The sequence below is a fragment of the Melanostigma gelatinosum genome (genome assembly GCF_949748355.1).
Source record: "Melanostigma gelatinosum genome assembly, chromosome: 2".
In the NCBI taxonomy this organism is placed as follows: Eukaryota; Metazoa; Chordata; class Actinopteri; order Perciformes; family Zoarcidae; genus Melanostigma; species Melanostigma gelatinosum.
Window position 1 is genome coordinate 638813 of NC_136635.1, and position 17442 is coordinate 656254.

The 17442-nt window shown below is 41.6% G+C and overlaps 1 protein-coding gene across 1 annotated transcript in view; it reads right to left on the bottom strand.

The window, feature by feature from the left end:
* Positions 1-5811, bottom strand: part of adamts17 (ADAM metallopeptidase with thrombospondin type 1 motif, 17) — a 270965-nt gene extending 265154 nt beyond the window's left edge. The window contains exons 1-2 of the mRNA XM_079292165.1: positions 5728-5811; positions 5042-5394 (exon numbers count right to left, since the gene is read on the bottom strand). Coding sequence (XP_079148291.1) covers positions 5042-5394; positions 5728-5785 — 411 coding nt within the window. The 5' untranslated portion in view covers positions 5786-5811. The remainder of the gene's footprint in view (positions 1-5041; positions 5395-5727) is intronic.
* Positions 5812-17442: the final 11631 nt, after the last annotated feature.

A 17442-nucleotide genomic window follows, 5' to 3' on the forward strand; every position in this document is an offset into this window, starting at 1 on the left:
TGGATAAAAGCTCTACTTAAAACAAGCTGCACTGGAAGCAGAGCAACTGAGGAAGACAGTAGCTGTGCAATGAGAAAATAAGATAAAATAAAAAAAAAAATTTTTAATTACAATACATGTAGTGCAGGGGTCTTCAATGTTTTTCAGGCCAAGGACCCCCAAACTGATAGAGAGATGGAGCAGGGACCCCCGACTATATATATTGTATAAAATTGTGTTTTATATTAAACTGGGCAGAGTACCATGTATAAACATACCTCTTTATTGTGCATTCAATACTAAGCTGTTCAAATAATACACAGGTTCATATATTCATGTTTTTATTTTAAACATGTGCAAGGTACAGTGAGTAGGGAGGACGAGCCACTGCTATTTATAAACATACCTTGTCAGCTGATACCAATGTCAATATCAACATTGTCTGTCAATTGCATGATAATCATGCACACAAGCTATTCAAATTGATGTTTTAATTTTAAACATAAATGTGGAAACAAAAAATGAGTGATGGCCTATTAGTGCCACTGCCATGCATAAAGATACCTGTTATCTTGCATACATTACTGAACTATTAAAATAATGGACACATTCATTGTCAAAAAATTGTCTAATCAACCAAACAATTTCCGCGGACCCCCTGTTGAAGACCTCTAATGTAGTGTATTTAAGAAAAAATATTCAATTATAAATTACCTATGACTTTGTGATTCTGTTTAGGCCAGCAGAGAAGGCTTTACAGGCCCTGACGGCCCACCACTGGGTAATGGGGTGCACGGGCCCTGATTAGGTGAAACGATGCACCTGCTGGCAAATCGTGTACTTTGTCTTTCTCTCCGCCGTCAAGAGTGGGTGTGCTGAATCTGTTCTCTGTCTCCGCCGCCACGAGCGGGGGTGCCGAGTCCATCTACTCCATATATATATACATATATATATATATATATATATATATATACATATATATATATATATACATATATATATATACATATATATATATATATACATATATATATATATATATACACATATATATATATACATATATATATATATATATATATATACACATACATATATATATATATATACATATATATATATATATATATATATACACATATATATATATACACATATACATATATATATATATATATATATATACACATATATATATATACACATATATATATATATATATATATATATATATACACATATATATATATACACATATATATATATACACATATATATATATATATATATATATATATATATATATATATATATATATATATATATATATATATATATATATATATATATATATATATATATATATATATATATATATATATATATATATGTGTAGATTACCATATAGAACTAGTTTGAATATGTGTGTGTGAGAATCTGTTCATGGGCGGATCAGTATGTGTATTATTCATTCAATCAATTGAAGCAGTGAAAAGAAATAGTGTGTGATTCTCTCTATTCTTATCATGATCCACCTTATTCATTTTCTACAATAATGATGTGCTGTGTACTAATAACACTGTCATATCATTATGAGTGCTTTAACCCCATGTATGCAACCCAGCCATCAAGAGGACATGGGAGCAAGTAAACACTAAGCACACACACAATTCAGAATGCTGAGTCAATACAATATGTGCCACGGTAATGTAATGAACACATCCATAAGTTTATTAAGCGCCAAATAAACTTTACGAACAGCACGGCATGCATCGGCTTTCCCCATGTTCTCCGCATCGCCGACACTGTACTAAAATGTACCACTCGCACAACAGCGCAAGGCTGCATCCAGTCTGTGAGACAGTCAATGCTCGGCTGCGGCGTGTGGTGTTCGCAATGTATGGCTCGAGAAGCTCTGTAAATAAATGATTCCTTGTCAGCAGAATCGATAGCGCTCGTATTGGAAGACATCATGATGTGATAACGGATCTTGGCGATGTGGAAGAACTCTCTCCCTATGAAACGCTCATCTAACTAATATCCTCCTTCATCAGTGGGATCTCTGAGGAAGGGGGCTGTACATTAATGCAATAGAGGCTTCTTAGTTTGCTCCGCTGCTTTTAAGGATCACCGTGTGTCTCACTTTACATGCATTTCCGGAACTCCCGTATAACCCCCAGTATATGCGCAAGCATATTAGACTACCGTATATGACAGGAGCTGCCATTTTTTCCGGGGGAGTGACCAGCTTATCCAGCTACCTTCACTGAGCCTGCGCTGGAGCAGGTTCAAGCTTTTGGATGTGTTGCCATGGTGATTTTGCCGAACCGAAAAGCCTGATCTACGTCATCTTATCCTGAAAAGTATCCGGCTAACTAAGTTAGACACGTACGTGGAACGGGGCCCTGGTGTGCGACAAGGAGCGGCTGGCAGCAGTGAAAACTTCTCGCGCTCACGACCAGAATGCTCACTATTTGTTGCACATTTGAAATGTCCTGTCATTTGATCATTAAAAGGATTTGTTCGTTTAACTCCGTGCCTGAGTCTTCGTGGCGTTTTGTTGTGGTTTAAGAGCCAGACCATAACAAAGCCTAAACATGTATGTGTTATACATGTGATCCATGCGATGTTTTAGAATCCTGTTTTTGATACAATTCATTGCAGAGTTTGCCATCTGTTTAGGTCTTATATGCAGAGACACCTCAACTGTGGGGTCTGCCAGTCAAGTTGAAATGTCTGCATGTGAAGTCATTCACATGGCAGTTACTGTGTAATGCTGCATTTCTTCTCTCGACAAGTTGGAATTTCTTTCAGTTTTAACAGTTACAATGCAATGTTTTGAAAAAATAAAACGCATCGGGACATTAAAATGTATTGTTTAATTTCTTTCCTTCTGTACAATTTTCTTGAACGAATACATTAAATCTCAAAATCAAATAGTATAATTAATTGTATTAAAAGTAAAGACATTACTTAAATAAACGAATGGTCTTAAGTAGCAATAAATAATGTTATATTCGTGATTTGTTAATATATGCTTATGTATGTTGAACTTAAAATAGTTATTTCATTAAACTTAGACTAAAGAAAAGAAATAATTCTAGTGAACTAATGATTTTTAGTAAAGATTACTAATGTGGACTTAAATTTGTCTACTGCATTCATTCAAGGTTCTATGTTAACACAACTTGATCTGTTTAGTTCCTCCATTTGTAAAAACTTAAATGGTTTGACGGGTTTCCACGCAATTCTCTAGTAAAGTCAACTAGTTCGGGCTAACAGTGTAGCAAAAATACTAACCAACTGCTTTTATCATTGAGTTTTCAGTTTGGTTGATGATGTGTCATGTATAATTTTCCATTAGCTGCTGACACCATGTTACAATCATCTCTGCCACAATAGTGCACTAAACATACTGTAAGTACAGAGTATGAACTTTCTTGAATTGTATGTGATTTCTCAGACCCTCACCCTGACAAGTACATTACACCAGTTCTTTTTTCATATCATCAGCAAAAGTTGTGGATAGTAGCTGGTAGTTTTTGGTACCGCCTTGGTCCAGGTTCCAAGTGAGCAGAGCTGATACTAGAACTGCAGACCACTGATTGGCCAGAGAGAACTGTCACTATCGTGACACGAGACATCCTGCCATTTTTAAGCTTTGAAAGATGGCAGAATAAAAATCCTGCTACACTGAGGGGTTCTGTCTGCAGTGAAAAACACACAGAGAAAAGGATTTGGTACCAAATTGAGTCCAACCATGCAGTGGAAATGAGGCTTTTCCTTTCTATCAGTTATCTCTGCTTGTGATATGGTAAAAGGTTTGTTTCTATCTGCATACAACATTATACAGAGTAAATGTTTTTATTTCCCATTAATTCTCGTAAACTCCAGCTGGACAATGATATTGTAAGACAGCCGAATGCTTATGTCATTGAGGATATATAGAGGAAATAAAAGGAGCACGTCTACTTTTAGAGTTGGCCAGTTTCTGCTGAGGAGTCCAGGACTGAGCCTGAACACCTACCCGCACACACACTTTGCATAAGAGATTATCCAAATACAAGAGATAATGTGGAACGTCATTGCTCACAGTGGGAACACTCAGACTTTCTTTACCCCAACAAGAAGGTCAGAGGCCTGCCTCTGCTACGGACCGTGACAGTCTGCATGGATCTTTCCATTATATTTCTATAGCTTTAAGATTGTCATCTTATTCCACACATTAACAGTCTCACAGTGGTAAATGGACTGTACTTGTATAGCTCTTTTCTAGTCTTCCAACCACTCAAAGTGCTTTAACACTACATGTTATCATTCACCCATTCATACACTGATGGCAGAGCTACCATGCAAGGTGCCACCTGCCCATCAGGACTATCTAAGATTCATACATTCACACACCGTAGGCACAACTACAGGAGAAATTTGGGGTTAAGTGTCTTGCACAAGGACACATCAACATGGACTAGCAGAGCTAGGGATCGAACCACCGATCCTCTGATTGAAGGACGACTGTGCTCTACTACTGAGACACCGCATCAAGTCAAGTCAAAATTTCAATAAAACCAGTCTGAATAAAACCGTCTCGCTAACAGCTTACAACCATATATCCCAGTCTTCATCGGCATCTTCCAGCCACTGAGGAGACAGTGAAATGCGGTTGAGCGCTCGATGAAAAAGTGGAAATTATATTTAAAGTGTTTTAGCATCGGCCTAAAGTTTCCCCCTTTTGTTTCCTCTGGAAATGTTTTATGCTCCCATCAAAATTAAATACTGTCCATGTCTTCTGCATCAGCCACACAGTTAACTCTGGGACCTGGGATAGATGCAAGCATTAAAAAGACAGTATTGTGACTTTGAATTGACTGACCCGCGAGCAGGTTAGTGAGTTTAAGATATTCACTACAATGACTGATGACAAAGGGAGAAAATCCTGCTCAGATTTCAGTAGAGTGCTGTTGTTAACATTGAGTCTTTTCCAGGACAACCTGCCTTCTCAGTTTAAATGAAAGAACCGTAAATGAACGCTAACAAGTCCAAAACAAGAAGATGGACTTACCAGGCCACCGCACGTGCTCACTGACGCCACAGAACCCGTGTGGTTGATGACGGAGCCGGAGTAGAAGCAGAGCTGCTTCTTTGATAGGCGGCTGACTACGACACTCTGGTCCCCGAGCCTCTCCTCCACCACGAAGTCCCCCGAGACAAACGTGCTGTCCCACATCAGGTTTAAATACAGACTCCTTCCGAATGCAGGCAGTGAAAGAAGTATGTTGTCCGGGTCGGAGAGTCCTCTCCCCGCGGGGTTCAGTGAGCGCTGCCCGCGGCGGACAGAGCGGCCGGAGGACAGGTGCGCCTCCTGACCGGACAGCAGCCTAGGAACCACTTCATCCGTCTCCAGAGCAGACTGGGCTATGGAAGGAGGGGGGGGGGGGGACTTTACATCAAACAGCGACCACGATGGGCAGAAATAGCCTCCTGTCCTGACCCTGTGAACTGACTGAACCGTGTGCTAACACAGCCGCGTTACACATCAGAGTCTGCGGTAACCTCACTGCACTGAGTGGCATCGACTGTATGGAGAGTAGTCGGTGTAACCTTACAAGCATACAGGAGGACACAAAACTGACTTCGGTCTTTACGTTCAGTGGTTAACTGAGGAAACAAACTGCTTTAGTTGGCCTGTACATGCGTAGCCTACACTGCATACAGCTCACACGTACAGATATCGAAGTCACTACTTACCACTCAATCCGATGCAAAGAAGAGAGAGGAGCACATGAGTAACGTGGCTGATGTGCATGATAACGTAAAGCAAGGTAGAAACCCCTGTAAGAGTTGGCTGGTTTGAAGGACCGGGAGGACGACGCACTTTTTCCTAATGTTGGACAACTTTCAGTATTTCAGACTGGACTGACTTTCTAGCGCAGGACACGACTACACAGCCCGGGCCGGCCTCTACTGAGGTCACGTTAGGACCATCCAGAGCCCTTTAAAGAGAGAGTCACGTCATCTCCGTTCACTGAGTTGTAATTTACAAACAGAGATTTTGTTTGGAGAAGTGGTATCGGCGGATTGTACATAAACTGATCTGTGACTGGACTAAGGATGGCAGGAAATAGTGATGACAGGAGGAAGTGAGGCAAGGCAAGGCAAGGCAAGTTTATTTGTATAGCACATTTCAACAACAAGGTAATTCAAAGTGCTTCACACAAAACCATTAAAAGCATCAAAACATAAGGCAAAAGAAAAGGAGATTTAAAAACAATTAAGAACATTCATTAAAACATTTAAAAAAAACAGTGCAAGAAATAAAATGCAGTAGTAAGATGCAGAAATGCAGGAAATTGATTAATATATGAATTGAATGTGGTTCAATTAAAGGCAGCAGCAAACAGAAAAGTGTTCAATCTTGATTTAAATGAGTTGAGGGTCTCAGCAGACCTGCAGCTTTCTGGGACTTTGTTCCAGATATGTGGAGCAGAAAAACTGAACGCTGCTTCTCCATGTTTAGTTCTGACTCTGGGAACAGATAGTAGACCGGTCCCAGACGACCTGAGGGGTCGGGATGGTTCATAAGGTAGCAGCAGATCAGAGATGTATTTTGGCCCTAAACCATTCAGTGCTTTGTAAACCAACAGCAGGATTTTAAAGTCAATTCTTTGTTGGACAGGAAGCCAGTGCAAAGACATCAGAACTGGAGTGATGTGATCCACCCTCCTGGTCTTAGTGAGGACTCGAGTTCTGACTGACTTTTTACAGAGACCTGTAAACACACCGTTACAGTAGTCCAGTCTGCTGAAGATAAATGCGTGGACAAGTTTTTCCAAATCCTGTTGAGACATAAGTCCTCTAATCCTTGATATATTCTTCAGGTGATAGTAGGCTGATTTTGTAATTGTCTTGATATGGCTGTTCAGGTTGAGATCTGAATCCATAACTACACCTAGATTTCTGGCTTGGTTTGTGGGTTTTAACATCAGTGACTGAAGCTGAGCGGTGATTTTCAATTGTTCGTCCTTGGTACCGAAAACAATTACTTCTGTTTTATCTTTGTTTAATTGAAGAAAATTCTGGCACATCCAGTTGTTGATTTGTTCAATGCAGTTACCCAGCCCTTGTATGGGATTATAGTCCCCTGGTGACATAGTTATGTAGATTTGTGTGTCGTCTGCATAATTATGATAACACACTTTGTTGTTTTCCATAATCTGAGCTAGTGGAAGCATGTAGATGTTGAACAGAAGAGGCCCCAGTATTGAACCTTGGGGAACACCACATGTCATTTTAGTCAGCTCCGATGTGTAATGAGCCACAGACACAAAGTATTCTCGGCCCTTCAAGTAGGATTCAAACCAGTTAAGTGCTGTGCCAGAGAGTCCCACCCAGATTTTTATTCTTTCTAGGAGTATGGCATGGTCGACCGTGTCGAATGCAGCACTGAGATCTAGTAAGACTAAGACTGAACTTCTGCCATTGTCTATGTTTAAGTGGATGTCGTTGAAAACCTTAACAAGAGCAGTTTCAGTGCTGTGGTGCTGTCGAAAGCCTGACTGGAAAACATCAAAGCAGTTATTTACGGTCAAGAAGTTGGTCAGCTGTTGGAAAACCGCTTTTTCAATTATTTTACTCAAAAATGGGAGGTTTGATATTGGCCTATAATTTTTCATTGTTGCGGAGTCTAAACTAACCTTCTTTAGGAGCGGTTTAATAACTGCAGTTTTTATGGCTTGTGGGAAGACACCTGAGAGAAGGGATGTGTTTACAATTTGTAAAAGATCAGTGGTCATGCAGTTTGAAATATTTTTGAAAAAGTGTGTTGGTAGAATATCCAAGCATTGAGGGATTGGACTGAAGTACGGAAAAAGAAACGAGTCAGGAATCACAGTATCTGGTAGTAGCAGTGGAGGGCTGTCAGGGCCAGCAAAGCCTTCTCTGCTGGCTTAAACAGAATCACAAAGTTATAGCTATTTTATCATTTTATAATTTTTCATAAATACACTACATGTATTTTTGCCCCATATTTTCTCATTTTACAGCTACTGTCTTCCTCAGTTGCTCTGCTTCCAGCCTGCAGTGCTGCTTCTAGTGCAGCTTGTTTTATGTAGATCTTTAATCCAATCAGATTTCACCCCTATGTCTCTAGGTAAGAAGAGAGGCCCGAGGGCCTCTAAGTAGACTTTGCAGTTTAAGTAAATGGGGACAATATTGTTGATTGTCATAGTCTTCAACCAATCACATCTTTAGTTTGACATGTTGGGCGTATTCTTTGACAGAGCCTTCTCGCTGGCCTACAACTCCGTCAGCATTACGTGCAGCTCAGTGTTCAGGTGCAGCTCTGCAGTGAGGTGCAGTGTGTGCTGTGAATGGTCAGTGGGCGAGCACGTGACTATTGTGAAATGAAACTTAAGCTGGCAAAATTTAGTCTGAGTAGTAAGAGTTCAAATTGAAATATATGAAAGAAATTATGACATTTTTTGCATTTAGCTTGGTGTCGATTTATTTTCTTTTCTACCAAGCTTTGTTTTTTTAACACTCAATGGCTGACTCAGCCAGGAAAAGGATTTGTATGAACGGTGTTCATGGCTGACAGCGTCGCACATTTTATGGCTGGGAATGTGTTTGATTTTAACTGAGTATCTTGGTGTTTGGAGCTATGCTATGCTAACCCGAGGACGCTACAGCAGGACACTACAGTGCTTTTGAAAACGTTTGGAGAGACTCGAGTGGATCCACAGATCAATGAACACGTTTGCAGGGAAACTGAGCTCCGGTGTTCGCCGAACGAACACTGAACGTCGGCCGGCGTTCGAATGCGCAACGAACAGACGCCGCAACGAACAGACGCTGCACCGAACGCGCACCGAACGCGCACCGACCGGCCGGCGACTGTTCGGTGTACGAACACCGAACGAACGCCGGCTGGCGTTCGTCGAACGCTCTCCGAACTTCGCCGGCCAGTGTCCGTTTGCCTAGAATAGACCTAGAATATGTAGTTGTTGAAGTGTGGTTCGGGGATGAAAGTTTGGTTGTGGTGAATTTTTACAATCCATGTCAACGATTGGAATTAGAAGCATTGGAGGCAATAAAGGGACTAGACAGAAGAAGGGTAATTTGGTATGGTGATTTTAATGCGCATAGCACTCTCTGGGGAGGGGAAAAGACTGATAGGAATGGATTGATAGTAGAGGAGGTGATGGACTCCTTGGGACTTGTATGTTTAAATGATGGGAGTTTCACAAGAGTGAATTACAAGTCAGGTAATGAGTCAAGTTTAGACCTTAGTGTATCAACGTTTAAAGTTAGAGATAGAGAACAGGATATAGAAATATTTAATGAAAATGTGAGAGATGCAATAATTGGAGCTGCCAATCAGACTATTTTAAGGAAAACCGGTACAAAGAGACAGAAGTTAGTTGCATGGTGGAATGATGAGTGCAGTAAGGTAATAAAGAAACGGTGTGAGGTAAAGTTAGAAAGATATTGACAGATTCTGACTTTCCGGTTCAATAAATCGTGAACGAAACGTTGCGAAAATACAAACGATACCTCCCTATAACCGTAGTGAGGTAGGCAACAAGCTACAACCTCAATTTAATTAAAATGGGCTGGTTTACGGACTCCTCCGAGCTGGACAATCGGCACTGGTCTCAATGAGCAGCTGGCTGCAAGACTAGTGCGCAGGGACCGTCTACAAAGTGCAATGCCAAAAATACTTACAACAATATTCAATAACTTCACTGTCATGCAATGTAATCAAAATCACTTCACACATCAATGGGCTCCTCTTTGTTGTACTACAAGTGTTATTTAGAAAAAATATGATTTTCATCCATTTTTGTGAATATTTATGAAAAATAATAATCAATAGCTTTACTGTTGATAAGTGTAGCATGACCAAAATCACTTCACATATCAATGGGCTCCTTCCTGTTGTACTACAAAGAGACAGAAGTTAGTTGCATGGTGGAATGATGAGTGCAGTAAGGTAATAAAGAAACGGGGTGAGGTAAAGCTCCTTCCTGTTGTACAAGTGTTATTTTGAAAAAATATGATTTTTACACATTTTTTGGAATTGTTATTGGAAAATCTTTTCAATAGATTCACTCTTGTAGTGTGATCGGTTTAACCACCAGGCGTCGATTTGGGTTGTACTACAGCAGTAATTATTGAACCTATGTTTTGTATTGTGTATGTCTTTAATAAAAATATAGTACCACATACATCAAGATAAGAGCCATCATAAGTAGTTTACTTGTTTAATCATAACAAAGAATATACACATATATTGTCATGCTGTGACAACATTGTGATAATTTTGATACAGTACAATTTAAAGAAAAAGGAAAAATAAATGTGGCAAAACAAATACTCGACTTTATGCATGTTTATGCACCTAATTTTGACACAATGCACAATGCCAAGGGGTGTCTTTTTTGGTATTTGTGCTGCTGTGATTCCATGGCACTGCGTGTGAAACCATCTTGTGCAAGTTCCACATTGAATCTACATGGGGATAAACACCATAAACATATTAAAAAAATGGCAACTTTAGGAAACCTGTAATGCGTAAAAGTTAACAATATCTGATGACTTTAATATTATCCCTTGAATCGCACTAGAGGTATATACAGATTATCCACAACTCAGATTATCCGTTTATCTCGGAAAACAATTAAACATTAAGTCTCACCCAAACAGCATCAACAGCAGTTTTGGGCAGGTACTCATTTCCACAGAAGGAACAGAGCTCATCCATTGAAACTGGAAATAAATATAAATGGAAAAGTATATTAGTGTCAAGTTTGTTTGAACTTTTTAAATAATTCTTTGAATATTTCGAACAATACCTGATCCTTTCAGAATTTCTTCAGCCATTTCTCTTCTTAATTTTTGAAGAGATTGGTTTGATGAGTCGATGTTAAAAGTCTGTGGAATGTTTGGAAAGTCCATCACCGTCATCTTGGCCATCTGTACGAATGGAAAAACAACACACCTTGTATGAATTTACATGGTAATACAGCATATTGTTTAATCTATCATAAAGACAACATGTTTCTTAGAATAACCTGCATGACAAAGATCCCACAACCGGTGTCATCTTTCTGGCAGGTGTGGGTTATCTGGCCAGGCTGCCACTTGATGTTCACCCAGTCCTCCTTTCCAAGACTGTTGCGGCGCATCTTGAAATACTGTCTACAGGATGAAAGGAAAATCATTTTGGTTTACATTTGCACTTACTCTATGGCTTTACTAAAGGTTTGCATAACCTTATTTCCCATAATCTAATAAATAATTACCCAAATCTACCCAAAGCCAGCCTTTCTGGAGTCTTCAACTTCATTTGACCCTTCCAGAGGATCAACCACAAAAATGTGGTTTGAAAGGGCATGAAGATAGCTGCAGCAGCAGCAGAAGGACGGTGATGACGGAGGGGCCGGTGTCTCACCTGAGGACGTCATCTTGACAGGTCCGACTGGCATCACATTTCAACTGGGGGGGGGGGGGGTACACAGACAGACAGACAGACAGACTTGCCACAGACTTGCTCTAGGAAGACAAAACGCACACGCAAGGCCTGAAGTATATGTGAGGTGCACACCGCACGCGCTTCTTTTTTAAATCCCAGTTAGGTTGCAGTTAGAAGATGTGGTGAGAGAGAATAATCTGATTTGTCCCCTACGTGTGTCTCTGATTTCTCTCTCTTGAGTTGTTTGTCCTCCTGGGAAATCATCTGATTAGAGTCCTGAAGGAAAAGATTTGAAGTTGTGGTATGGACGGAGCTCTGTAGCTGAATGTGACAAGAGGAAATCCTCGGGTCATCAAGTTAAGCAAACACCACATTGTGATTTGGAATGTGGAAAACTACTGTATGATTTTTATTCATTCATCCTTTCTCTGTCCCGTCTCCGTGACCCTCAGCCACCTCAGGAGGAAGAGGAGGAGATGTCGACGAGTCCGAGTTTGTGAGCGACGCCTTCGACTCGACGGGCATCAACCAGGAGGACCTGAGGAAAGAGATGGAGCAGCTGGACAAGAATAGAAACTATCTTTATCCCTTTAAGGGGGAAATTTTTTGCTGCATTTGACCCACCCCTGTATATCCTGCGATTGAAGTGTGACGTAAATAATCGTCTTGCTCGTGATCTTCCCTTTTCCAATTCAGACGAGACAGCGGACTGGGAGAAGGAGCTGCAGCAGGAGCTCCAGGAGTACGAGGTGGTGGCCGAGGCGGACAACAGAGACGACCAGTGGGACCAAGAGATCGAGAAGATGCTCCAGGCCGACGATAACTAGACGGCTGCTGCTCGTCGGCCTCCTGGTCGCCGATGGGGCCGGAGGAATCGTGACCCGGTGATGCACAGGGGGGAGGGGGGAGTTTCCACATTCTCTGTGACCCGACTGTGATTACTATCTTGTAAAACGCCTGTACTCCAATGAAGGTGTGGATCCAATATTAGCAAGAGGGTGTCAGCTCTGCTGGAAGCAGTGGGTCTATCCAGGCGTATTAGTAGTAGTTACGCTACTTCGTCGCCCCTTCCTACTTTTATCTACTTGCTTTCCCCTACCCTCTCTCTTTTTGATGGGGGGGGGGGGGGGACAAAAAAAGCTGCTAGATGGCTCTCCGGTACAAGTACAGTGGATTTTATAATGGAGGGGTGTTTATTTGAAATGACACAAAATGTTATATTTACATTTTGTATCGCGTTTTCACAAACTGTACTGTGCTCATGTCTGCTTTTCCTTTTGTTTCTCTGCAACTGAAATACTGTACCTTTTCTGTTGAACCTGTGAAGCTTCAATAAATATCTATCTGTTATTATGGACAATATACATCATGTTTAAGGGGACCACAAAGCCCAGGGTAACTAGGTTTTAAAATGACAATTGCTCGTGTTTTATGCTACAAAGCCTTTTAATGAAGTTAACACATGGCATAGATTATTTTTCATAACTGTTTTTATACCAGTATATTAAAGGCATATTTACGGAAGCACTGACAGGCAAGTGAGAAAATCAATTCCAGAGATCTATTTTTAGAGTCTGATCTAGATTGTTTTCTCACTTTGTACTGAATCAAAAGGAGACGTTTTATATGATGAATGCTCACCGTCGGTGAAGTATGAGAACTGGCTTGGTTTGTTGCTACAACTGAAGGTTTTACTTTGAATGATGATAATTGATATTTCTAAGTTTGAACAAGTTGTGATCTTTATCAATGTTAAACCTTTAGCATTCCTCTTTTAAACTAAGAATAACAGAAAGCTGCTGGCAAACTGCAAAACAAATAATTAAAATGAGAAAAGTGTCTGATGACAAAATTGTGTTAGAAATCCCACAAATCACAGATCTCAAATATGAAGGAATCAGTTTGATGCTAATTGTTGTGGACTCAAATGATCTGATCTGATGACAGAAGAGATTGATGGACTTTATTTAGCTTTGAGAAGAGCAGGATTTTTCGGCCGGAATCTGCAGGCGGAGGCGACACGTGCAGGTTCCTGGCAGAGGTTGAAGGTGGATGTTTGACCTCAGCTGTCGGCCAGAATCTGAAGGCGGAGGTTGAAGGTGGAGGTTGCTGGCAGAGGCTGTAGGTGGATGTTTGACCTCAGCTGTCAGCCAGAATCTGCAGGCGAGGCGGCACATGCAGGTTGTTGGCAGAGGTTGAAGGGGGATGCTTGACCTCAGCTGTCGGCCAGAATCTGAAGGCGGAGGTTGAAGGTGGAGGTTGCTGGCAGAGGCTGTAGGTGGATGTTTGACCTTAGCTGTCAGCCAGAATCTGCAGGCGGAGACGGCACGTGCAGGTTGCTGGCAGAGGCAGTAGGTGGAGGTGGATTAGTCGTTTCGGAGGCAGCAGGTTAAGGTGGATGGTTTGTTTTTAGGCTGATGGTGGAGGTTGTAGGTTGAGGATGGAGGAAGGTGCTTTAGCTGGTTGTCAGAGGCTGTTTGTTTTATAGAAGATGATTTCAGGAACTGTTGAGGCTGAAGCTGAAAAAAAAGATTGTGGACAAAGACTGCATTTACCGACTCAAACAAAATGAGGATTCTTCAGCTGTGATTACTTAAACTTAACATAACATAACCTATTACATTTAAACATTTACTACAATAATATTTACAGGCCTGTGTTGGGATCTAAAGGAGCGTGTTTGGGTTATCAGCATTTAAGAAACTGAATTCTTGACATCAATAGAATTATTGATGTATGTAACAATTATTAATGACTATTAATAACAACGGGGCACCACCCTGCGAACAGGGACCAATAACCAAACGATAAAACTAAGTCTCATAATTAGTAGTCACTCATAATGTCAATAGTCTGCGTATGACTATACATTCAGTGACAGTGAAGGTTTTAAGTTCGAGCACAGGCTACTACATACAGTCTTATCAAATACATATGCACAAGTAATCACAGACGACTGCTCCTGAAAGTATAACAGAGTTTATTAAATCAAAATAATAAATGATCAGATCAATTAATATTGCAACCAACAAACGTTATCATACAATTTTATATGCCTAAACTAAAGAATGAATAAAATGGATGAGGGTGTATGTCTGTGTGTGTGTGTGTGTGTGTGTGTATGTGTGTGGGTCTGTGGGTGAAAAGGAAGGGGAGTCTTACAGCTACCGCTAAAGACTACAAAGATGGCGGCGTCGAGTGACGCGGGCCAAAAGGGGTTGGGGCCTTAAGATACTACAGCTAAACTACCACCAGATGGCGGAGTCGAGTGACTCGGACAAAATGGCGGTGAGACTGCTATACGTAATCACGTGTGCCTGGGCAGCACGTGATGTGAGGCGATCATTTCAACGGGGTTTCCCCAGGGGCAGAGATAAGAAAGAGAGCAAAGGTGGGGGTCATGAATCAAACTTCTGCGTGCGGTCCGCGTTGTAGTGAGAATAGGGATCGCTGGCCGTATCGTACACAACGTGCCGTTGTCGGTAGAACTGCCAGCAGTTATGTACGATAGCCGAGATTCCACACTTCACTCACAGAGCTGATTTAATGAGTAGAGAATACTACACGAAGTATAGTAAAACAAATGAAAATAAATCAAATAAATCCCAAGCAAACAGTCATAGCAGTTCATACACAATGCAACGGAACTTCTCTGCTCCGTAATGATTGCGCCATATCTCAATATCACGCGACAGTAACTTAAACACACAAAAACATGGGAATATCAACATATAAATGAATGACCTGAATTAAACTTACGTTAATTTAAGCTAAGCTATGCCCAGATGCCAAGAATCTTACTTGTCGATGCGTCGTTGCAACGTTGAAGTGTGTTCGTGGCAAAGTGGTCCGTTTTCCTCGTCGGGAAGGGGGAGCAGGGGGAGCTTGCTTGCAACGCGGCTTTGCCGGCGCTGTGTTGTCGTGGCGTGAGCTCGCTCTGGGAGGGTGATCTAACTTCGGCTGACGGCGTGGTCCGTGCGTCTTACTGGGAATCGTCGGTGAAGGAGGGAGGCTTGGTCGTCTTTCCTTCGCCGGAATGTGTGCACCAAAAAGAAAAAGAAGCAAAAAGCGGAGAACGGATCGCTGAAGCAGATTCGTTATCGTGGGCTGAGTGGGCCTTTACTCAGCGTGGAACACGGCTGTTTCGTCCAGCGAAATGGCTTGTGAGAGCCTACTTTTAATAGGCTATATCCAATATCAATGTGTTAGCTTGGAGCTGGTTGAAATGATAAAAGACATAATTATGAATCATATTAATGATAATATGAATTCATTTTTTTGTTTCAGTGAAGGAGTGTTAATGGCAGAGCCGATTGAAGTTTAGCTAGCTTAAAAGGTAGCTTAAAAGGTATCTTTTAAGCTAGCTAAACGTTAGCTTAGCTTGCTTAAAATGTTAGCTTAACTGACGTTTAGCTTGCTTAAAATGACCAACATTAAGTGCCTTTGTACGGGGTCAGCCTTTCCTGAGATGGACAAAGGGATGAAAGTTGGAATGGTGTTTGTATCTTATTTAATTTATTATTTTAATTTATTTATTCCTGTTTTATGAAAACAAGAAATACATCACTTTACACATTGTGCTTTACTGCACCGCCGCTATTGCTTTTGTATGTTTCTTGATGTATTGTAATGAACTGAACTGTGCCAACATACCATCATATATTCTGTGTGAAATTTGCACCTATGACAACTTTGTATTGAAAATCCTCGAGGCTCTGGTTCTATTTCATCCTTACTGACCGCCAGAGGCAGTGCTTAACACTGGATGTATCCCGTCTCGCGCATGCGCAGGTCGAATATTTATATCAACAAAGTCACGTGTGACCTCGGATGACCACCGTCATCTATAAGTTCCGGTGTCATCCTGAGCTCAGTCCTTTTTTTCTTCTCGCGTCGCAGGTTAGCTACCATGGTAGCTTAAACAAGGATGTGTCTACGATCAAGACATATTAGAGCTCGTCGCTGTAGCCTTGTGACTACCGGTCGGAGTTGCGGTTCTCTCGCCCTCCAAAGGCTGCGACGAGCTGTCCCTCTTCGGAGGGAACGGTGTGTTCGCCGTTCGGACATCGAGCCCCGGACTGGTGGCCGCCCCTATCATCGGTCGTCACCAGTCTGATAAGGGTCAGCTAAGTCGTGATGACAGCAATCGGTAAGATCGATTAACATTGTTTTCTATAACAGTTGTTTGTTCCACGGTTGGCAGAGCGCTTCCGCTCTAGTAATCGAGTGGCGCGCTAACGAGAGCGTAGAATTACGCTGTCGGCCCGCCCTTCACAGTGTTACGGCTATCACAGTTAGCAGAGTGTTCCTGCTCAGGCAAACTTTGTGAGACACTAGTCCGCATTGGCGTTGTGTACATGGAGATTTAATCTTTACATCTGACGTAATTCGCAGTTAGCAGTGTCTTCACTCAGGCTAACTTGGATGCTAGCTGGCTAGCTAAACAAAGCTGATACTGGGGCTGTAGCCATCAACTTTGTATCCTTACAGCTGTCACAGTTAACAGAGCGTCCTCGCTCAGGTTAACTCAGTGGGAAACTAGCTAAAACAAAAGCTGATACTGGGACTGCGTCCATCAACTTTGTATCCTTACGGCTGTCACAGTTAACAGAGCTGTCACAGTTAACAGAGCGTCCTCGCTCAGGTTAACTCAGTGGGAAACTAGCTAAACAGAGCTGATACTGGGACTGCGTCCATCAACTTTGTATCCTTACGGCTGTCACAGTTAACAGAGCGTCCTCGCTCAGGTTAACTCAGTGGAAAACTAGCTAAACAAAGCTGATACTGGGGCTGTAGCCATCAACTTTGTATCCTTACAGCTGTCACAGTTAACAGAGCGTCCTCGCTCAGGTTAACTCAGTGGGAAACTAGCTAAACAAAAGCTGAGACTGGGACTGCGTCCAGCAACTTTGTATCCTTACGGCTGTCACAGTTAACAGAGCGTCCTCGCTCAGGTTAACTCAGTGGGAAACTAGATAAACAAAGCTGGT